Raw genomic sequence first — 21,596 nt, forward strand, 5'->3', positions numbered from 1 at the left:
TCTGAGGGCATGTGCGTATGTATGTGTCACGGCCCCCGTACGTCTGAAGGCATGTGCGTATGTATGTGTCACGGCCCCCGTACATCTGAGAGCATGTGCGTATGTATGTGTCACGGCCCCTGTACATCTGAGAGCATGTGCGTATGTATGTGTCACGGCCCCCGTACATCTGAAGGCATGTGCATATGTATGTGTCATGGCCCCCGTACGTCTGAGGGCATGTGCGTATGTGTGTTTGTGTTCTTCTTGGCCCGTGAGATTGCACGGGCAGGTGTTTGTGTGTGTATGGACGTATACACTCATTATCTGTGCACCCGGGTGTGTGTGTGTGTGGGGGGGCACTTCTTACTCTCATCCAATGCATCACAAAGTTCTCTCTACTCTGCCTGCCCCCGCAGAAACCTCTGGAATCTGACCCTTCTCCCACTTCCACTAACCCCTCATCTAGAGGATTTTAACAAGTCTTTATGTGTCTCTGATTTTGCCCCCTTCAATGTCTTTTCCACATAGCAGCCAGAGGATTTTTCTAGAACTTCAGTCTGGTCACACAATCCTAACCCTGCAACAGCCCCCATCCTTTGCTCTCAGGATAAAGCCCCAAATCCTAGACATGGCCGCCCAAACCAGGTGCTATCTGGGCCCCCTGCCCACCCAGCTCCCTAATCCTCCCCTCCCTTGCTGAGCTCCCTCTGTGCTGTAATAAGCCACTTCCTTGGGCCTCAAGGTCTCTGCCTGAGCTGTCCCCTTTGCCTCCCTGCCCCCTTGCCCAGCAGTCAGCACTTGCTCATCCTTGGGTCCAATGTCACCTTCCTGGGAAGCCTCCCTCTTACATTTTCTCAGGACTTTCCCTCTTGTATTTGCCAGTTTACAATTATATCTGATTTGTGGGATTATTTGATTGATATCTGTGTCCCCAGCTCAAATGTGAGTCTGTCCTCACCACTAAGAGTCCAGGCCTGATACAAGTAAATGCTCAGTGAATGTCTGCTGAACGAATCTGTGAGACTGGAGCTTTTTGGGCCCACAGTCAAGGTGGGGGCACAGAGCAGGTTTGAGTTCACACACCCCTGCCCTCAGGAGGTTGGGTTGGCCATCTCTCTGCCCTCACCCGCCAGGTAAGGAAGCCCAGGTGACCTTGCTCCTTCAGAGCCTCAGCATCAGCATCTCGGAAATGGGGAGATCATAATGACACTAGAGTCATTGGTTCCAGACAAGATCAAACTGATGACTAGGACTGCTCCAGCCAGCCTGGATGTCCTTGGGGCAGGGGCAGGGTCTGATTCACCCTAATGAGATGTGGCACCAGGGCAGAGTCTCAGGAAATGACAGGTGGATCTCAGAGTTTAGTGGAATGAGCCTTTGTGAGTAGGTGGGCCCTTGGGTTTGTGGGTGGGACTGGCTCAGCCCTGTGCAAGGCACCCCACCCAAGAGGATTCTGACTCCTCATGACAAGCCTAAGGGCAGCATTATTATTATTATCCCAGTGTTACAGTTTGAACATTCCTTCACTACTAATTCAATAAATATCTGAGTGCCTCTGTGCCTGGCATATCAGGCTATGAAAATGTGGGGTAAACAAGGCAGACACGGGCCCCTTCTTAGGGAACTCACTGCCTAATGGGGAGTAATAGTAATCATAACCTCCACCCCTCAGGCAGACTTGCTGTGTACCAGTATCCAACGTGCTACACTCATTCAAACCTCACAACAGCCCTACGAGTCAGGGAGTCCTATCATTCTGCCCATTTTACAGCTCAGAAAGTTCAGACAGGGATAGAAGAAGCCTGTTGCCCAGTGTACCACGGTTTATGACCCCAGGAACCAGGCGACCAACGCCCACATTTTTAACTTTGGTCTGTACTGCCTCTGGGCACACTGTCCTGCTCATGAGGCTGTGTCTGGCAGTATGACAGTGAATGCCCTCAGGTCCCAGCCTGAGCTCCGAGCCTGTCTGAGTCTGCGTGTGTGCGTGTGTGCAAGTGTGCGTGTACTTGTGTATAGCCAACTCCAGTTCTGTCTTTGGCTAATGATGTTGCCTAAGGCAGAGAGGACAATGGGCTTGGGGTCTCTAGGGTCTGGGGGCTACATCAGTTTCTTCACAGGAACTTCCCATTGGTCCTCACTTGGCTTCACAAATACTCATCACCTAGCAAGGACTTAATGTGCGGTCCTGCCTGGGGCTTGCAATATCTCTGTTGGTCTGTCAGTCTTTCTCCAGCTTGCTGAGATCTGTAAATAATATAACACCTTAGGAACCCAGTTGACAGCCCTCCCTTCTTTGTGCCAGGGAGGGTGTGGTGGTCTGAAGCCTATCCAGGGCTCCCTATTCCTAAAGAGTGGGGGTCAGGAAGTTAGGCCCCAGTGGTGCTGGGCTGAAGCAGGGAGGCTGACAAGGAACCGGAGGCACAGATTGAACGAAGGATGGGAGGATGGACTGTTTTGAGCCATACTGGCCCTGGGGCATTTCCTACTACGAGGCACCCCTTCCTCCTACTTTTTCCTGACAGTGAATGCCCTCGAAACTTCCTCTTTGAGCAATAGTTTCTAAACCTCTCCATTGTCCTCTCATGAGTGCTGGGGCCCTGAAAACCGGCGCTTGAACCATTTCTCCGGTAGGAAACACTGAAGCCAGGAATTGCCCCACGGTCACACAGCGAGTACGGAGCCGGACCGGGAACTCTAGTCTTGGGGACTCGCATTCTGGACACTTCCCAAGTCGTTACTGGGGCGTCCGGTAGTCTCTATGCTGAGGGTAATATTCCACTCTCACATCACCCATTCTCACAATGGATCATCCCCGCATCCCCTCGCAGGGCGGCAATGGGCCAGCCCACGGGCTCCCCCACTTCTCGGGGCAGTGGGTCCGTCCACTCAGTCCCCAGTTCCCCGCAGGATGTCCAAGGTTCCTTCCGTTCTGCTGCCGGCCCCGCGCGCTCACCTTTGGTTTTGTTTTTTCGCCACCGCCGGCGGCTACGACTCTTGGACCCCTCTTTGGCCCTCTTCGAGGCCAGGGCCCCATCGGCCCTGGCTGCCCCGCTTTCCCAGCCAGACTCCATCAATTCTCCGCGGTCCCCACGCGGGGGCCGATTACAGCCGCCAGGCCCCGCCGGGAGAGCCAATCCTCGTCGCACACCACCACCGGGCCCCCATATCACCCAATCCTGGGCTTGCTCCTCTCTGGATCCCGCCCTCTGAGCAATCCGGGCCTCACTCCACTGCCGGGTCCCGCCCCCAAACCCAGGGGCCTAAAGCCTGGCCCCGCCTCCTCGCACACTTTAAAGGGCCCGTGACCAACGAAAATGCAGCCCTGGAGGCGGCGAGAAGTGTCCTTCGGGCAGGACTAGTGGGGACTCCCGCGGGGGTCACCCCAGAAGGGAAGCCTCGATCTTCTCACGTGCTGACTCTCAGCCTCACTTTCCCACTCACCTTCCCAAGTAGGGATCCCCTAGAACGCGACCCGGCCCGCCTGCGGTAAGGGGAAAGCGGGGCGCCTTTGAGCCTCCGCCTCGGCGGGGTGGGGGGGGCGGGCGGGGTGGGCCAGGTCCACCGGCAATTCAAAGCCGGGGCGGGGCGACAGCACTGGAGGCGTGGCTCTGCCTGCGAGCTGTAGGAGAAGGAAGCCCCGCCTTTTTCCTGCCTTATTCGTCCTATTGCTGTCTTTCTCAGGATTCTTTTCTCTGCTTTCTCCCTCTCTCCCAGGGAATGGAGGGCGGGGGAAGGAGAATGCTCGGCGCCTGCGCACTAGCCCGAAGCCGCGGATCGGCCCGTCGAGAGCGACGGTAGAGGGCCTGGCGCGTGCCTGCGAAAAGGCGGGAGACGGAAGAGGCTCGAGGCTCGAGGCTCGCGCATGCGCACACAGTCAACTGCGGACGGAGCGTCGGAGGGGAGGTTACCGCGTTGGTGTGTGGAACGCCTCCCTTGAGACTGGATTCTGGAGCCTACTGAAATAGCTCTTTATCCTCAGCGCCAGAAAAAAAAGACCTCAAACCCTCCCTTTCCGTCCTGCCCCTCCTCTCAGCCGAGGCCACCATTGCCGGCCCTTCCGGAGCCCCTCAGCTTCTGGACTGGGGCTGCCTTGCCTCCCCTCAGGCTGCTTCAACAACTAGCCCCTCGTTCCACGGACGAGACTTTGCGTGCCCCCTTCGGCCCGAGCACTGTGGAGCTGGAGCCTGCCCTCCCCCAGGGGCACCATGGCCTGCGTCAGAGGGGGAAGCAGCGCTGGCGGCTTAGCGGAGTCCCGGGCCCGGCCCGCTCCGATACTGCTCCCCGCAACTCTCCCTTCGTCCAGCCTCAACCTTGCCCGAGACTTCGGCAGACCCCGCAGCCCCTCTCCCACGCCACCCTTCCTGAGAACACAACCCCCAGGCCACCGAGCCTGGCTGGACTGGAGGCGGCCTGGCAGGGGAGCAAGTGCCTCCCTGCCCGCCCGGGGCGACCTGGAGAGCTCGAGGATCCCCGAGGCCCGATGTTCCACCTAGTGGGGATGGAAACGCCGTGAGGGTAAGGGTTTACGGGTAGCACCAGGTGGCTGGTGCCTAAGGCAGAGGGTGCCCCAGGGCTGTGAGTTTGGGGACCGATGAATGAATACTGGCGGGGGTTGGGGGGGTGGGAGCTACTCTCTCTTCCTGGCCCGAAGCCCAGAGCCCTGTCCCACTTCTGTCTGATTTCCCCCAAATCCTCCGTGGGGAGGCAGCCTGGTGCAGGGAAGAAGTCACAGCCTGGCTCTGCCACTCCCGATATCAGCCCTGACTCCTGCAAGGCCTTTACGTCTCCAGGCTTCAGCCTCCTCATCTATCAAATGGGGCTGTTGATCTTTGGAAGGACTGGTGAGGGATCCCCAGAGCCAACCTGACATACTGGCGGTCCTTAGTTCCTCTTGACTGAACGAATGACTGTCTCTGGGAGGCTCGCTCATTTCCTCCCACCTCAAACTCACCTGTGTCCCTGTAGTGTCTGTGATTCTGGCTGCCAGTTTTCTTCCCGTGTGCTGATATCCCACCATACCCTGATGCTGCTTCATGTTTCCCCTTGAAGGCCAGCTTCTTTCCCTGGGCCACTGTTCCACCCCTCTTGGGTGATGAATTGCCCTTTAATGGAGACCCCACATCTGGTTCTGAGTCAGAATCTGTGACCCACTCATAAAACGTCCTCCACTCTGAGGCTCGTCGCTGTGTGGATGCTTGGTGTAGTTGTGAGAGAAATCCCCACTCAGTCGAAGATCTCAGCTGGGATTTGGCTCCTCGGACTGGAACTCTTTGCTGGGCTGTAGGGTCTGACTGTCTCAGTCTCTCTTGGGATGTAGATTCAGTCTGGGCAGGTGATCCATTTTTGCATCCAGGTCTAGGCTGGGCTGGAGGTGTTAATCCAGCTTCTTGTTGATCTGGAGGTTGCTGCACTGGGCCAGGTCCTGGCTGGGCAACATGTGCCTTTCTCAATTCTGGTTCCTGTTGAGTTTCAGATTCTTTTCCTGGCCCAGGTCCCTGCTGGAAGGCAGCTTCCTGTTGAGAGGAGGGTACCTGGTGCACGGCAGGTGATTGCTGTGGTGCAGGCTCCTGCGGAGCAGGAAGTTCCTGCTGCAAACCTGAATTTTGTTGGGTGCTAGGTTCCTGCTGGGATTCAGCTTCATGTTGGGCAAGGGGCTCCTGCTGAGTGAGGAGTCTTTGCTGTCGATCGGGCTCCTGCTGAGTACTGGGTCCCTGATGAGTCTTAGATGCTGGCTGGGGTGTGGCTGTCACTTTTGGCCCAGGCTCTGGCTGGGTGATATGTGTCTGGGGTGGCTTAGGTTCCAAGTCAGGCCTAGACACTGACTTAGAACCTGGCTCCACTGTTGTTACTTCCCTCTCGGGAGGTGTTGCTCTCCCAGGTTTCATCCTTCTGGGCCCCCAAGGCCTTTTTTGTCACAGACCCCTCATTGATTCCTCATAATGGCACCTCCCTTTGGGTTCCACTCCTTCATCCTGGCATTCCTGGTCTTCCTTTTTAAGGCAGTTGCAAGTGGCACTGCTGACCTCCACTCCTGTGCCTCTTGCTGTGGGAGGAGGGATTAGGAACGGGAGGAGGCTGTGTGTCCAGCACTCTCCTACCAGAGGGGAGGGGCTTGCCCTCTTGTGTCATAAATAGGACCCCACCCACTTACCACTCAGTTAAAGTGTTTTTTCTCTTAAGGCAAGCAACCTAATTTAGTCCTTTGTTTCATCTGGGATGACAGAAGTCAGATACTGGATGAGTGTTTTTTTTTTTCCCCCTCCCCTTCTGACATTTCAGGAAAGGGTTAGAGGGGAGGCAGTCTTTATATGTTTTAATAATCTTTTCCTCTTTATTCATTCTTTCAAATGGCTGCCAGTTTAATATCCTTATATTATTGCTTTGATCATTTTATTTCCATGTTAAAAAAATGACACCCTCCCATTTTTACAGCTTGAAGCCCTTTTCAATGGCATTTGAGATCTTCCACACCATCTCTCTAGCCTTGAACTGTGGTTATGAATATGTGTTTCCTTTTCTTTCTTTCTTTTTTTTAAAGATTTTATTTATTTGACAAAGAGAGACAGCAAGAGAGGAAACACAGAAGGGGGAGTAGGAGAGGGAGAAGCAGGCTTCCTGCCTAGCAGAGAGCCCGATGCAGGGCTCGATCCCAGGACCCTGGAATCATGACCCGAGCCAAAGGCAGACGCTTAACAACTGAGCCACCCAGGCGCCCATGAATATGTGTTTTCTGTACTAGATTGGAAACTCAGAGTGCAACGACCATTAACGATAATGATGATGATAAGAAGAATCATAAATATTGAAGGCATTTTATGTGTTGGGAGACTGTGCCAGGGTTTTTTTGTTTTTCTTTAATCCACATTGTCTTTAGTAAGATCATGTCGGATTCGTTGCTATACCTGCTTTCTTTGCCCCACTTAGCTCTTACCTCAAAAAGGTTTGTTAAATGGGTAAAAGCATTAAAAAATTGGGCAGTGGAGAGGAAGAGTGAGGCTGGGGGTGGGGAGAAGTGTGTGTAGAATCTGGGTAGAATTTGCAGTAAACAGGCTAGAGTGGGGACTGAATGAGTTGCCAGACCCCATTTGAAAGAAATGATTTTGACTTATTACATTTAAAAATATTTATTGACTTCTGCTTGCTACTTGCCTGGTTATATTTAAGGTCATTTGGGACCAGTTAAGAAGCCAGGGTTTCCAGGTTTCTTTCAGGTAATTAAGCTTAAGCCCGGGAAAGGGGAGAGAGAGCAGGGCACAGGAAAAGACTGACAAGAGAAGAGGGCACCAGAGGGAGCAATAATCTCGGGGAAAATGCTTTGTGAGAACACTGGAGAGGGGACACGGAGGGTGAGCTGGAAGTGAGAGAAGAACATCCTCTAGGTGTGCTCACTATCATCTTGACTGAGAATGTTTCATTGGGAGAGCGAGCCCTCAGAGGTCCTACAATGGCAGAGCAAAGCTTGCCAGCTGACATTGTTTGAGAAATTCCTGGCAGGCTCTGGAGTGCTTGTTTGGCTTCCTGTGGTGCCTTTGGTGCCCTAGGGTGAAAATAAAGATTAATGTTAAAAACGTTTTAAAAACTAAATTTTTGGGCACCTGGGTGGCTCAGTTGGTTAAGCGACTGCCTTCGGCTCAGGTCATGATCCTGGAGTCCCGGGATCGAGTCCCGGGATCGAGTCCGGCATCGGGCTCCCTGCTCAGCAGGGAGTCTGCTTCTCCCTCGGACCCTCCCCCCTCTCTGTGCTCTCTCTCTCTCACTCTCTCTCAAATAAATAAATAAAATCTTTAAAAAAATTTAATTTTTATGAAAGCTTTCAAGATGATATGAGTGAGACTCGTCCAATGGAAAAAATAAAATTAAAAAAAAATTTTTTTAAATTAAAATAAAGAAAATATATTCTTCACTCCTCATTCCTCAGAGCTGGATGCTTAACCAACCGAGCCACCCTGGTGCCCCCCAAAATAAAATACTTAAAAATAAATAAATAAATTTTTGATAGGTACTACCAAATTGTATTTTACTTCTACCACCAGTGATAAGGATCTTGATTTATCTCATTCTTCATAATATCATTGTTTCAATCAGTTTAATTTGCCAATTTACTTTTTATATGACATTTAAAAACGTCCCAAGGGAGGAACCAAATTCTATTTGACATCTTCAGAGATCAATTACCGGGTCCCCAATAGCCCCATCTCCCTCCACTTTGATAAGCAATGAGCTTCTAAAATCTAAGAATTTGGTTGAACCTTTCTAGTATTAGGAAAACTGTATCCGCCTCCCTTGCTCTTCTTATTTCCTCAAGTTGATATTGAGTAGAAAGTGTTGAGAGGTGTGCTTATCTTGGTGTTCATTTCACTTCTCTTGTCTATTCTCAACCCCTGCTCCGCCCTAGTTGATTCCACAGAGTGCCCCTGGTTTAAGGAAGGTCATTCTTTTGAAACTTACTGGTTTTCTTCACACGGGCCTTGTACTGATCACAGGGACACTGCTTCTTTGGCATCTCAGGCACTGTCATGATTTTTCTTTTAGGGGCTCTCAGGAACCAGTCTGAAATAACAGGTTTGGTGCTTAGAGGGGAAGGTTAATATCTTTGAGAATAGGGAGTGGGGGCAGGGCTTTACTTGCCATCTTCCTTGCCTTCCAGTTTCTTTTTCAGACTGCAGTGGAGGTGGGGAAAGGGGTCAACACAGAACAGTGGGGATACCCAGTTATATGAGCACCAGGATTTCTGAGTTGTTTTGCCTGACCTGTATTGGCACGAATTTGGTGGCAGGTTTGGAGGGGGCATCAGGATATCATTAAGGAGACCAAAATATGAAGAAAAGATTGAGGCGGCTGCCTTTGGCTGCTTTAACTAGGCCAAGCATTTTGCCTCTCCGATTTCAGTCTTATTTATGGGTAACCAAAGGTCAAAAACAAGATCCAGGAATTTTTGTAAGGCAGCCCTGGGTTCTTGGGGAAAAGACTAAAGGGGAAGGGGCAGCCAGAGATTCAGCCAGCTCCCCCTGGACTTTGGAGGGGTCCTGCTCTTGCTGGAGACTCAGGAAGAAGACAAGCGTTGGTGCTGCATGTGGTGGGCTGGAGGAGAGGGCAGTGGGTGAAGTCAGCTCAGAAAACATCTGTAGTGGTGTGGGGGGGGCAGGGGTGGGGCTCAGGGGAGGGAATTGGATGGTGATGGTGCAGTTCTATTGTTGATACTGACCTTTGCACTTACATTCTTGGCCTTCTTCGTGGAGCCACCTCTTAGGAGCCTGGCGATCGTCCCGATGGCCTCTGGCGACCCCTGGTGGAAGGAAACAGGTCATGACCAGGCACCGGAAAGGGAAGGGGCCAACAGAAATGGTACCCCAGCATTGTGCTACCTGCATCAGTGGTTTTTCCTTTCTCTCTCTCTCTTTTTTAAAGATTTTATTTATTTATTTATTTTAGAGAGAGAAAGAGCACAAGGGGAGCAGTGGCAGAGGGAGAGGGAGAGAGAGAAGCAGGCTCCCTGTGCTGATGCCAGGCTTGATCGCAGGACCCCGAGACCAGGACCTGAGCCGAAGGCAGACACTTAACTGACTGAGCCACCCAGACATCCCTAATTTCCTTTTTTATTCAGGGATCTAGGGTACTTCAAGAGAGGAGTATTTTAAATGGATAAGGAATTGAGGTTTAGAATCTGGCTTAGAGAAGAGCTTAGCTGGAGGTAGGTGGAAAAAGAATGGCTTCTAGATGGAAGAAAGGACAAAAGGTGGGCATAAATCAAGACCTGACAGGGATGCCTGGGTGGCTCAGTTGGTTGAGCATCTGACCCTTGGTTTTGGCTCAGGTCATGATCTCAGAGTCATGATCTCAGGGTCGTGGGATTAAGCCCTGCATTGAGCCCCAAGTCGGGCTCTGTGCTCCATGTGGAGTCCCCTTGGGTTTCTCTCTTTCTCTCTCTGTCCCTCCCACCCTTCTCCTGCTCTCACTCCCTTTCTCTCTCAAATATATAAATAAATTTTTAGGAAAAAAAAAAAAGACCTGACAATACCCCCTAGCCCCAGCACGCATTAAGATTCTCATGACTTAAGGAATGAGAACAAGGAGCAGATTATTCCATAAACTAGTCAGGATCTTCACCTGACCTTCAACTTCCTGTATTTGAGTCCATAATCCCAGTTCAACTATAAAAGGATGGTATTTACTTTTGTGCCTCTGGAACAAATCCATTCCTCTTTTGGCCTCTAGTCAAGTCTGTCTTATTACCTGATGCTGTCTTATTCCCATTTTGTGATACCTAAAATATTTCTATGACAATCAAGGATGACGGTTGATAGACCTGAGACTCTGGAGCTAGAAGTGGGCCCAGATGATGCTTCCTTTGTATAGTAGTTTCTGATTATTTCCTGTAAAAGTTAATTATGCTTTCACATGGTTCTCCATTGTATTTGAAGGCAGCTCTCTTAATACACAGTTATATGTATAGTTTGTTGTTTGAAATCTATTGTGGACTGAATTGTGTCCCCCCAAATTCATGATGAAGCCCTAATCCCCAGAATGTATTTGAAGATAGGGCCTTTAAAGAGTTGACTGAGTTAAAATGAGTTTGAGTCAAGATGAGGTCATTATGGTGGGTCCTGATTCAGTCCGACTGGAGTCCTTATAAGAAGAGATTTGGGCAAAGTGATACCAGAGATGTGAGAAAATAAATTTCTGTTGTTTAAACTCCCCATTCTGTGCTAAATTGTTAGGGCTGCCCTAGGAAACTAAAAATCTTTCTCCCGCAGATGGCTCAATAGTCATTCAACTACATACAGCTGACACATGGTAGGCACTTAGTAAATGTTTGTTCAATAAGCAAATGAACAGATTTTCTGGAGAGGGCCCTTAGAGATCATCTGGTTCAATCCAGGGCTCTTTCCCAGACTTGTGCCCTTTCTGCCACACAGATGGAAGGTGTTGCATCATTTTCCCAAGTGCTAGTTTCCAAATGTTCTCATGTGCTGTTTTGAGTGCTATTAAAATAATTTAAACAGGCACACATAGCCCCTGCCATCTAAACTTTTCTAATATTTTACTCTCAACTGACCTCTACTTGTAGTTCCAGAGGAAAGCCACAGAGTGCTAGAGCCAGAGGGAATCTTGGAGGTTATTTAGTTGAATCTCTTTATTTAGAAGTTTTTTCATTCTAAATGTAATATAGCTATATTAGAGAAAATTTGGAAAGTACAAATAAATCTTTATTCTTATCGTCTTGTGGTATTTTGGTGTGTTTCCTGCATATGATTTTCTTTATACAGTGATAACCATAGTATGTGAACAAGTTTCTTTTTGTTCACTTTATAAGCATGTTGCTCTGTCATCCTCATAATGGACATTTTTATTAACTTTTTTTTTTTTTGAGAAAGAGAGAGAGTGCGAGCATAGAGGGGCAGAGGGAGAGAGGGAGTCTCAAGCAGGTTCCATGCCCACGCAGAGTCCTACTCAGGGCTGGATCCCATGATCCTGAGATCATGACCTGAGCTGAAATCAAGAGACGGACACTCAACCAACTGAGCCACCCAGGTGCCCCCCCTTTTAAAAAAATTTTATTTATTTACTAGAGAGAGAGAGAGTGCATGAGTTGGGGGAAGGGGCAGAGGGAGAGGGAGAAGAAAACTCCCCGCTGAGCAGGGAGCCCAATGACAACTCGGGGCTTGATCCCAGTACCCTGGGATCATGATCTGAGCCAAAGGCAGACGTGTAACGACTGAGCCACCCAGGCGCCCCAATAACAGACATTTTTAATGACTGCATAACATTCCCAGTAAGCATATGAGCTCCTAATTATTTAACTGTTCACTCATTGCTGAATATTTAGATTGTTTTACTTTTGGATATTGATAAATTTATGTTTGTAACTGTTTTCCAAATGTTAGATTATTGTCTTGGGCAAGATTTCCCAAAGTGGAATTGCTGGGTCAAAAGTTAAGAATAGTTTTATGTTTCTTGATATTATTACTAAATTGCTTGTAAAAGGGTTGTACTAATTAACCAGATCACTCTCCCTTTTCTTTTCAGATGAGGAAACTGAGGCACAGAGAGAGCAAATGAAATGCCCAAGTTCACAAAGGTAATGGTGACGCCTCTGAAGCTAAAACCCAGGTCCAGGTTTCTTAAGTCTGTTGTTTTTCTGCAGCCTTTACAACCCTAATTCCATGGTGTAACTTAAAATGAAGCTGCATGTTCCTGTAATATTGTGTTTCCCAAACCTCAGACATTTCTGCGCCACCTTTATGATGCTTTTTGTAGCTTGTACCACCTCTACTATTATTTACTTCTTACCTTTTCTTTAAACAGATTTAATTTACAAAACAGCCTCATCCTCTGCAATATTATCTGTGAGATTAGGGGCTTGATACATGCTTAGATTTTTTTCTAAGATGCATTGACATAAACATAACTATTGAAGTAAAAGCTAATTTATGTCCTACCGAAAATCAATTTTGGAGAATATTGATACAGTGGAATAAGCATGAACTTTACATCCAGGCAGGTGGACCTGGCATCAACTACTTGCTCTGTTAGTTAACGATGTTGTCTCGGCTTCTTTGATCTTTGGTTCTCTGGTTTGTAAAACGAGAATAGTAGTATCCACCTTGCAGAATTAGGAATAAATGAGCTACTGGGGATGCCCAGTGACCAGTGCCCAAGTAGGTGTTCAGTACATGATGGTTATTATTGTGGTTATTATTGCGGATTTCTGTCACTCAGTCCCAAAGAGGGTGTCTGTGCTGGAATGTTAGGTTTGTTGCTTTATGCTGACCTGTATGTGTAAAGAAGCTACTCCTACTTGTTAGGATTCGTGGTAGATCTATCATTATTTTGACTTCCCTGTTCCACTACATATTAACTTTATGATTTCGGACAAGTTGCCTAACTTCTGTGTTTCATTTACCTAATTTGTAAAATGGGGCTAATAATAGTCCATTAGTGTGTGCGCATGCATCTGTTTCCTAGCTTTGTCCACTAGAGGGCGTAGAAGCACTAGCACCTAGTAGCCATGGGCAATACCTTCGTGCCCATGGTTTGTGAGTACTATTCTCCAATGAAAGGAACCAGAGCTCCTTGGAGAAATGGCTGATTCCAAGGCAGGCCAGGGAAGTACAAGATGAGCCCGGAACATCTTGTGGTATCAGAAAGTCCGGAACTGCTAAAAAATGATATGTCAAAAAGACATAGAAGCCTACTTGCAGGAGCTCTCAATAATCAATTCTGAAACAATATGAACAACATAATAAATAATGATAGTAATGGGTTATAATCCGTAAATATCCATGAGTCTTTACTCATATAAACAAATAATTCAATAAATAAATGGGGGAGAAGGAGAAGCTTTTTCTTATAGTAGAATCCCAATTAATAAATGTAGAAGGAATGTTGGAAATAGATAATCACCATTTGGCTAATACCATAGTAACATTTGTTGAAGGTGGGAATCATCAATGGATTTTAAAAATTAGTGGGCAAAAGTATGATGAGAAGAAACAGGCTATTTGCATAGTCTTAAAGTATCTCTCCACAAGATACTTATTAATTATAGTGGGGAAAAGAGTAGCTTTACATTAGAGAAACCTGGCAGACACCACCTTAAGCAAGTGTTCAAAATGAATATCGTCAGTAGTTGGGAATGATCAGTATCGTGGGCCGTCTGATTTGATGCATGGAGAGGGCACACATGACTTCTGTGGTATTCTTGCCAAAAATGCATAATCTGAATTTAATCATGAAGAAACATCAGACAAACCCAAACTGAGGGGCTTTCTAAAAAATAACTGACCAAAAAAAAAAAAAAAAATAACTGACCAGTACTCTTCAAAACTGTCAAAATCATGAAAGAAAGGAACGCTGAGAGACTACTCTAGCTTGGGGAAAACCAAGGAGACATGACAACTTTATTCAGTGTAGTATCCTGGATTGGATTCTGGACCAGAAAAAGGACATTAATGGGGTGATTAGCAAACCTGAATATTACTACATTCATTAATAGTATTATGGGGGCACCTGGGTGGCTCAATCATTAAGCATCTGCCTTTGGCTCAGGTCATGATCCCAGGGTCCTGGGATCGAGCTCCGCATCGGGGTCCCTGCTCAGAGGAGAGCCTGCTTCTCCCTCTCCCACTCCCCCTGCTTGTGTTCCCTCTCTTGCTGTAAATAAATAAATAAATAAATAAATAAATAAATAAATAAATAAATAAAATAAAATAAAACATTTAAAAAATAGTATTATGTCAATGCTAATTTCCTGGTTTTGATAATCATATTATGGTTATGTAAGATGTTATTTGAAAAAAACTGGATGAAGGATATATGGGAACTCTTGATTATTTTTATAGCATTTCTTAAGTCTGAAAAATGAAAAGTGAATTAAAAAATACATTATATTTCTGTGAAGACACAATGAGGTAATATGAGTGAAGAGCTTACAACACTGCCTGCCACATAGGATTGCTTAACACATTCAGCTATTATTGTAGATTAATGTAGTTAATGGTATTATAAGTAATTTATCTGTTATTATAAGTGATTTGTTTCCTAACATTTTCATATATTCTTATCTAGTCTCCTCCCTCTCTGTGAAAAACACACTCTGCATGTATGTGGTTATTTTAAGAGATAAAGTAAGATCCGATTTTATTTTGAGAATTTGGGGGGATGGGAAGGTGAGGGGTGTCGTTTCCTCTAGCCAGACAGGTCCTGCAAAGCTGTGTTTGGCTGGAAGACTGAGACGGAGCCGGATGTGGCTGTAATAGCGCCACCTGGCGGCAGAGGGAGCTTTCCCCAATTCATTGCCATTGTGCTTTAGGAGCGACTTGAGATATTTTACTCAGTCCGTTTATTGAATCCTTGCTAGGTATACATTATAGATCATTTAATATTCACAACAACTATATGTTCTAAATGGTATTTTACTCATTTTAAGATGGTAAAACGGGCTCCACAAAATGAAGCAGCTTGTCTAGGGTTGCAAAGTAAGGGTGGAACAGGATTTGGATCTAGGTTCCCTGGGCTCTAAGGCTGAGTCTGCAGGTCTAAGTAAGTCTAAACGTGTCGTCAGGTTTGAGAACTATTGCAGGGGTTCTCAGCTGGGGAGCAGTTTCCCCCTCCAGGGGACATTTGGCAACGTCTAGAGTTAACTTTATCTATCTTAACTGGGGGCAGGGTTGGAGAGGCTGCTTTTGGCATCTAGTTGATAGAGGCCACACAGATGCTGCTGAACATCTTACAATGCACAGAATAGCACCCTACAGCAAAGAATTACCCAGCCCCAAATGTTAATAGAGCTGTTATCAAACCCAGGTGTAGAGTCTTTTAAGGGCAACATTTTGAACTTAGAAACCTGAGCATTTATTCTTTCACTTAGCAAATATTTACTGAACACTATACTGGATAGTGTGAGGGATGTGGAAACAATATACCAGACTGTGCCACCAAGGAGGTTACAGTCTAGAAGGGCAGGGGTGGAGGAAGGAGGAAGGTACACCTTCAATATAGGACAGAATATGACAAGAGCAAAGAGAGAGTCAGGTTTGGACTAAGCATGTTCACAGGATGGAGGGCTCGTATCTGGTTGAGAGAGGTATCAGGGAGGCTGTGAGGAGGAGGTGGTTTCTGAGCTGAGTGTATGAGTGAAGTTAAGCTGGTGGGGAAGCACGAGACCCATTCAGGGAACAACCAACAGTCTAGTTTAGGTGGAACACAGAGCATTTGTTAGTGAGATGAGGGGTGGATTGGAAAGGCAGGTTGTGGTTAGAGCCTTGAATCGAGGGTGAGGACTCTAGCCTTGGTGTCTGTCACTATGATGGAAAAGCCTTCCCCTCCAGACTGGCAGTCTAGGCCCTAGCACTATGGGGCCCAGCACCTCCCAGAGATCTCTACAAGGGAAGGGAAGTGTAAAATTGGGGTGGAGTAAGGTGAACTTCTGATTTTAAGGATCAAGTTAAATATGTAAAAAAGCTATTTTACCTCAAAGTAGCCATCGAGGAGTTGGTTCTCTCGAGTAGAAACATACATGGGATGAGCTCTCTTCTGCATGGTTGTTCGGCTAATGGTGAGGCCACCTGAGATGTAGTAAAAGCTGGAGCTGATTTGGAGCCTTTAACCTAAGGCCTGCTTCCCAAAAGGTGAGCTTAGTATGGCTAAAGCTTCCAATATGAATACTGTCTGGTGATATGATTTTCCTAGTTTATTACTTTACCATTAAATAGCATTAAAAATTATTGGTTGCATTCTGGTGCGCTATAAAGAATATAAGCAAGGACTTCTCATCCTCCATGAATGTACAGTTGCCTTTAACACCTTTACACTGCCGTCACCGAGATTGGCTCTTCTGGAAAGGGATTAACGGCAGAAGGTAAGGGAGCAGATTTTTTTTTTAATTTAAAAATTTTACTTAAAGATCTTATTTATTTGAGAAAGAGAGTGAGCACAAGCAGGGGAGCAGTAGGCGGGGAGAGAAGGAGAAGCTGACTTCCCACTGAGCAGGGAGCCCGATGCGGGACTTGATCCCAGGACCCTGAGATCATGACCTGAGCCGCAGGCAGACGCTCAACTGACTGAACCAACCAGGCATCCCAAGGGAGCAGATTTTTATTGAGCCAGTGTATATCTATATTTTGTTAGCTACAGTTTCAGATATTTTGATACCCACTATCTCATTTCGCTCTCACAACATTCTGGATGTAAGTATAGTCTTCTCCTTTTTGTAAATGAGGAACCAGGCATTGACAGAAGCTAACTTGTCCCAAATCCTTGTAGCTGGAAGGGGCTACGTTTCAATGCATGGTTGTTGGTTTTTTGGGTTTTTTTTTTGCCACATTTTCTTCTCGGTTTTGCCGCATTTTCTCCCCCTTGCTTCCCCTTTATAGAAAATTAATCTTATTACCTGGATTTGGGCTGCTAGTGACCACAGGCATCAGCATTAGTGGCAGCAACAGAAGGAGGAAAGAGATTAGAATTTTCATTGCGACTGTTGGTGCTGCTGTTGAGTCACTTGAAGAGAGTGTGGAGGGTTCCCAGTTGGAGGCCCCCGACGTCTTCCTGGGGATGGCGGTCTGGGCTTTAATCCCTGGCCAGTGTTCCCATTAGAGGGTGAGAACAGCTAAGTGACGCTGACCTTGTTAGGTAACAGGTTTACAGGAATCTCGGAGGCAAAACTGGCCAAACAAAAAAATGAAGCATTCTTAAGAACACTAGAAGGTGACTGACAACTTGGCAGCAATACTGGTTCCCTCCCCTCCTCTTCCCCCACTCCTTACCCCCCAGGGTGCTAGGATTTCTTCCCCAGATCTTTTTGCTCTTTGAATTTCCTTATATCTTTTTTGGTGCTTTCTAGCTTAATATCGGGCAGGAAAGTGAGTACTAAGGGTCAGCAGAAGAGAGGATGACATGATTTGTTCCCCCTCTGTCCTCCAGGCCCCTGGAGCAATAGGAGTGTTGCTTGAGAAGTTGCCCTGTCCTCACTCTGTTTACAATTTCCTACCAATTCTGTGGCCACATACTTCCCACTTCTGTGGGAAGCAGAGAGTACCGAAGATGAGAGGCTATTTCTCTCTTGCTCAGAACATTGCCCCTGGAGCAGTGGGTCATACTGGGCTTCCTTGTTGTTCATCAGGAAGGTGGCTGTGGCTTAATTGCTCCAGACTGAAGGAGAAGGAACTGGGTTGGTGGAAGACCCCCAGGGCTTCAAGGCCAAGAAGGTTTGAGAAACAGAAACCATAGGAGGGAATTGCTCCAGACTAAAGGAGAAGGAACTGGGTTGGTGGAAGACCCCCAGGGCTTCAAGGCCAAGAAGGTTTGAGAAACAGAAACCGTAGGTGGGAAGGAGCCCTTAAAGGGTATTTGCCTGTGCTGTTGGGATTGTTGGCTCCAGACTTTGGAAACAGCCCAGGGCAAAGGAAGAAGGTAATACTACTTAGAGTAACCATTAAGGTGAGAACATCAGTACTTACTAAACTTGACTCATTTCAGAGACTTTGGGAAATGTGCTCAAAGAAAGGGGAGAGACAGGCTTGAATGCTGAGTGATATTTGCGGGGGCGGAGGGAAAGGTTAACAAGGAAGTCCTCCCTGGCAGCCTCCAGGCAGGAGTGAGAACAGGTGGCGTGATTGTTTGACTTAGGAGGGGAAAGGCAAGGCATGAGTCAAACCCTTTTTGATTTCTGTATGATCATTCTTACCCTCTCAATTTTCTTTTCTTTTTTTTAAGATTTTATTTATTTATTTGACAGAGAGAGAGAGAGACAGCGTCTAGAGAGGGAACACAAGCAGGGGGAGTGGGAGAGGGAGAAGCAGGCTTCCCGCGGAGCAGGGAGCCCGATGCGGGGCTCAATCCCCGGACCCTGGGATCATGACCTGAGTAGAAGGTGGACGCCTAATGACTGAGCCACCTAGGTGCCCCACCCTCTCAATTTTCAAATTATTGCTGCTTATCGACATGTTGGAGAGTTGATTATAGACTGCTACTACAAAGTTTATAAAGCACCTTCATGAGGCAGGCACAACGGGGATTTGTCTCCAGTTGAAGGCGTGGGCTTGTCTGAGCTTGGTCTGATATAAACCATGGGTGTGGTTTCTCTGGAGAATTCTAACAATGGTCTCTATTCTCAGGAGGCTCAAATCTAACCAGCGAGATGATATATATTCATAAAACCTAGAGATGGAAGTGGAACCAAATTCCAGAAGTGGCAGGAGTTCACTGTGGGCTCAGAGTCACTTGGGGGGACTCTCATTAGGGGGAGCTTGGGCGGGGGCTTGCTGGTAGGGTAGGATTTGGATTGGTGGAGGCCACACAGGAGGGCAGTGCAGAGGAGCATGGAGCTAATTGGATGGGGATCTTTGAGGGTAGTGGAGGGGGTGTTACTGTTCATTTTTGCATAGGGCCTGGCACTTCGGGAGTACTCTATCAATGTTTGTTGAATTAAGGGATATTCTCGTAACACTTTAACTAGGCCTGATATGTTAGGAAGCATGTGAAAAGTGCAGTCCATTATCAGAAAGAAAATTTCACTGATGAATGGTCATGTACCACAAGGGACCTGGTGGGAGTGCTTTCCTTTGCCCACTGAGTTTTCCGTCAGTCTGCTCCCCAGCTGCTGCAGTGTCAGTGAGCTCCTCAGCCCTTCCTCCTGGTCCCCTCAGCCCTGGCTCCCTGTCAGTTCCCTCTGTTTGGTCTTCCCCTCCAAGGACTTGGGGTGGGGTTTGGGTCCTGGGAACCCTGGGAGGGGGCTTTGGGTCCCTCAGGTCCCTTGATATAAAACACCCCCGGGACAAACAGACTTTTTTCTTGTCAATATTGACAACTACTTAGAGCCCATCTTGAGAACATTATTTGTTTCAACCCAGCCTCTCTGCCTTACAAAGCTTCCCCTTCAGGAAGGAGGTAAGAGAAAGTGGGGAGAAAATACCATTCTGCCCCTGGTGGGTTTCCTGACTCCACAGTGTACTTAGTAGACATTCAGAAATGTGTGTTGATTGATTCCATGATTCATGCTGCCCTAATAATCATTTATTCATACATATATTCAGTAGACATTTGAGCACCTAACGTGTGCCTGGCGTTTGCTAGATGGTGGCTACCGAGAAGAACGTGTGAGGCTGTCCCTGAGGGGCTCTCACTAAACATAGAGACCCACTGAGGGCTAACCTAACTGCTCCATTTCACAGAATGGAAGTTTAAGTTATATGATTTGTGCAACATCATACAGTTCCATTAACCTCAAAGCCACAGGACTAAAAAAAGAAAGAAAGAAAGAAAGAAAAGCCACAGGACTACTAACACTCAATTTTTCTGACCTGCTAGAATTTCTGTTCCTGTGGCAGCCGTGGTGAGCTCTAACAGGATAGAGTGGACATTCAGAATGAGCCCACAAATGCCTTGGATTAACCAGAAGAAATGTCTGACCCAACTATGACTGTCTGGGACATTTGCATTATTACTATTTTTTTTTTTTTCACTTTGAGCTTGAAATGAGGAAAACTGAGCCCAGAAAACAAGAGTGGAAGATTTTCACAGGGGGTTGCTGGGATGGTCCTCAAAAGTCTGTGTCTACCTCTGTTGAGGTATTTCCCACTGAACTGTGATGGTCTGGCTTTGAATTTAGGTGCCCTCCATGGCCCAGAGCTCAGTGAGGGCTGAGACCCGGGTCTGGTTCATTTTTGTGTCTCCAGGGTATAGTACACAGCAGGCTCTAATAAATATTTCTTAAAAAAATAAAACTGAATATGGGGCTCCTGGGTGGCTCAGTCAGTTTAACGTCCAACTCTTGATTTTGGCTCAGGTCATGATCTCGGGGTTGTGAGTTCTAGCTCTGTACTCAGCAGGGAGTCTCTTTGAGAGTTTCGCCCTCTGCCCCTCCCCCCACTCCCTCTCTCTCAAAATAAATCTTTTAAAAAGCTGAATAAAAAGTATACGCCAACAGAAGTGTGGGGTGACCGAGCCGCTGTACAAGTAGGAAAAACCAGTGTCGTCCCATCAGCTGACGTGGCTTTCTAAGACAGGCCTGGCGCCCAGCATGGGAAGCGGGTGGTCCCGTGGCTCTGCTGCTCTGGTTAGAACACTCCTAGGATACTGAGTTTCCGCTGTGCTGGACACACTTCGCTGGCCCATTGGAAAGGGACAGAAAAGTGTAGGGACTTCAGGATTGTCATTTGGGAAAGGTCTGTTTTGTGAAAATGTATTAGACGCATTTCAGGGCCAACAGAGTAGGACTTGGACTGGTGAGCGTGCAGCAGACACGTTCGGCTCAGGATGAGAAAGAGCTGTCATAGCAAGGTAAATTTCCTTGGAAAATTACAAGTTTACTGTCAGAGTTCAGGCAGGGGCTGGATGTCTGAAAACGTGTCGCAGCGATTTTTTTGTTGTTTTTGAAGGTTACAAGGGCAGAGCTTGGCTTGGAGCCCCGCTTCCCCACTAATACCACATTTTATTACATATTAGAAAAACTGCCCTTTGAATGATGACATGACTGTATGGTGCAGGCTGAAGTCTGTCTGACAGCTACTTCCGGTCATTGTGGGTGGTTGTGATTCTCTTACGTGATCTGTGACTTGGACTTCACCCTCTCTGCTGACCCCCACCCCCTTCAAGGGCAAGAACAGTGCATGCACGACCGTGCATTTACGGTCATGGCCACAAGATGGCAGCGCTGCCCCACTGGCACTTCCTAAGAACACAACTCAGGTGTGGGCAAGTACCTACGTGTGTGTGTGTGGGAGGGGGCCGCGGTGTTAGGATGAGGGAAAAATGAATGAAAAAATGAATTAGACACAAATGAAGTGAATAGGTAATTTTCTTCCCTGTCAAGTGACAGAGTTGAGGTGAGTCTGAAACCATTGCATTTTAGAACTGGAACCCCCCCTTTTTTTTAAATAAAGATTTTATTTATTTCAGAGAGAGAGAGAGAGAGAGAGAGCATCGGTGCACATGAGTGGGGGGAGGAGTGGAGGGAGAGGGAGAAGCAGACTCCCTGCTGAGGGCAGGTCTCCAGGTGGGGCTCGATCCCAGGATCCTGAGATCATGACCTGAGCCAAAGTCAGACTCTTAATCGGCTGAGCCACCCAGGAGCCCCTGGAGCATACTTTAGGGAAGTCTCTTAAGCTTCAATG

General features: G+C 47.4%; 2 protein-coding genes and 1 long non-coding RNA gene across 10 annotated transcripts in view; 1 reads left to right on the forward strand and 2 right to left on the reverse strand.

Moving 5' to 3' along the window:
- Positions 1-6,069, reverse strand: part of LIPE (lipase E, hormone sensitive type) — an 18,582-nt gene extending 12,513 nt beyond the window's left edge. Inside the window, exon 1 of one of the 4 annotated variants that reach the window (XM_025849580.2) lies at positions 4,937-6,069. In XM_025849580.2, the coding sequence (XP_025705365.1) occupies positions 4,937-5,870 (934 nt within the window). In that variant the 5' untranslated portion in view covers positions 5,871-6,069. Of the gene's footprint in view, positions 1-2,938; positions 3,154-3,426; positions 3,525-4,936 lie in introns of those variants that run through there. The other 3 variants (XM_073890257.1, XM_073890259.1, XM_025849581.2) reach the window with 3 other exon arrangements.
- The window catches only part of LOC112807269 (uncharacterized), a 55,703-nt gene continuing 37,620 nt past the window's right edge, over positions 3,514-21,596 (forward strand). For 2 of the 4 annotated variants that reach the window (XR_003204034.2, XR_012377293.1), the window contains exons 1-2: positions 3,527-4,500; positions 12,013-12,064. This is a non-coding gene — a long non-coding RNA (uncharacterized lncRNA). Of the gene's footprint in view, positions 4,501-12,012; positions 12,065-21,596 lie in introns of all 4 variants that reach the window. The other 2 variants (XR_012377292.1, XR_012377291.1) reach the window with 2 other exon arrangements.
- On the reverse strand, positions 7,377-17,194 carry CXCL17 (C-X-C motif chemokine ligand 17). Of its 2 annotated transcripts, none has more exons than XM_025849582.2 (4): positions 16,877-17,089; positions 9,191-9,271; positions 8,434-8,535; positions 7,377-7,522 (listed from the first exon to the last, which is right to left on the reverse strand). In XM_025849582.2, the coding sequence occupies exons 1-4, from the start codon at positions 16,953-16,955 to the stop codon at positions 7,425-7,427; spliced, it is 360 nt and encodes a 119-aa protein (XP_025705367.1). In that variant the 5' UTR covers positions 16,956-17,089; the 3' UTR covers positions 7,377-7,424. The 2 variants fall into 2 exon arrangements, with proteins under 2 accessions (XP_025705367.1, XP_073746373.1); XM_073890272.1 differs by lacking the exon at positions 7,377-7,522 and adding an exon at positions 15,958-16,052 and having other exon boundaries at positions 8,493-8,535; positions 16,877-17,194.

This window comes from Callorhinus ursinus, unplaced genomic scaffold, assembly GCF_003265705.2.
Source record: "Callorhinus ursinus isolate GAN/ISIS: 27379988/994484 unplaced genomic scaffold, GSC_fseal_2.0 scaffold134, whole genome shotgun sequence".
Taxonomy (NCBI): domain Eukaryota; kingdom Metazoa; phylum Chordata; class Mammalia; order Carnivora; family Otariidae; genus Callorhinus; species Callorhinus ursinus.

Bases quoted from the DNA above. Each gene is read 5' to 3' on its own strand.
- CXCL17 (XM_025849582.2), bottom strand. From the start codon at position 16,955: ATGAAAATTCTAATCTCTTTCCTCCTTCTGTTGCTGCCACTAATGCTG. The intron at 9,272-16,876 runs GTAATAAGATTA...TCCTTCCACCAG, and splicing joins CACTAGCAGCCCAAATCCAG to GGGTCGCCAGAGGCCATCGG. The intron at 7,523-8,433 runs GTAAGTTTCAAA...TTTTCACCCTAG, and splicing joins GGCCCGTGTGAAGAAAACCA to GGCACCAAAGGCACCACAGG.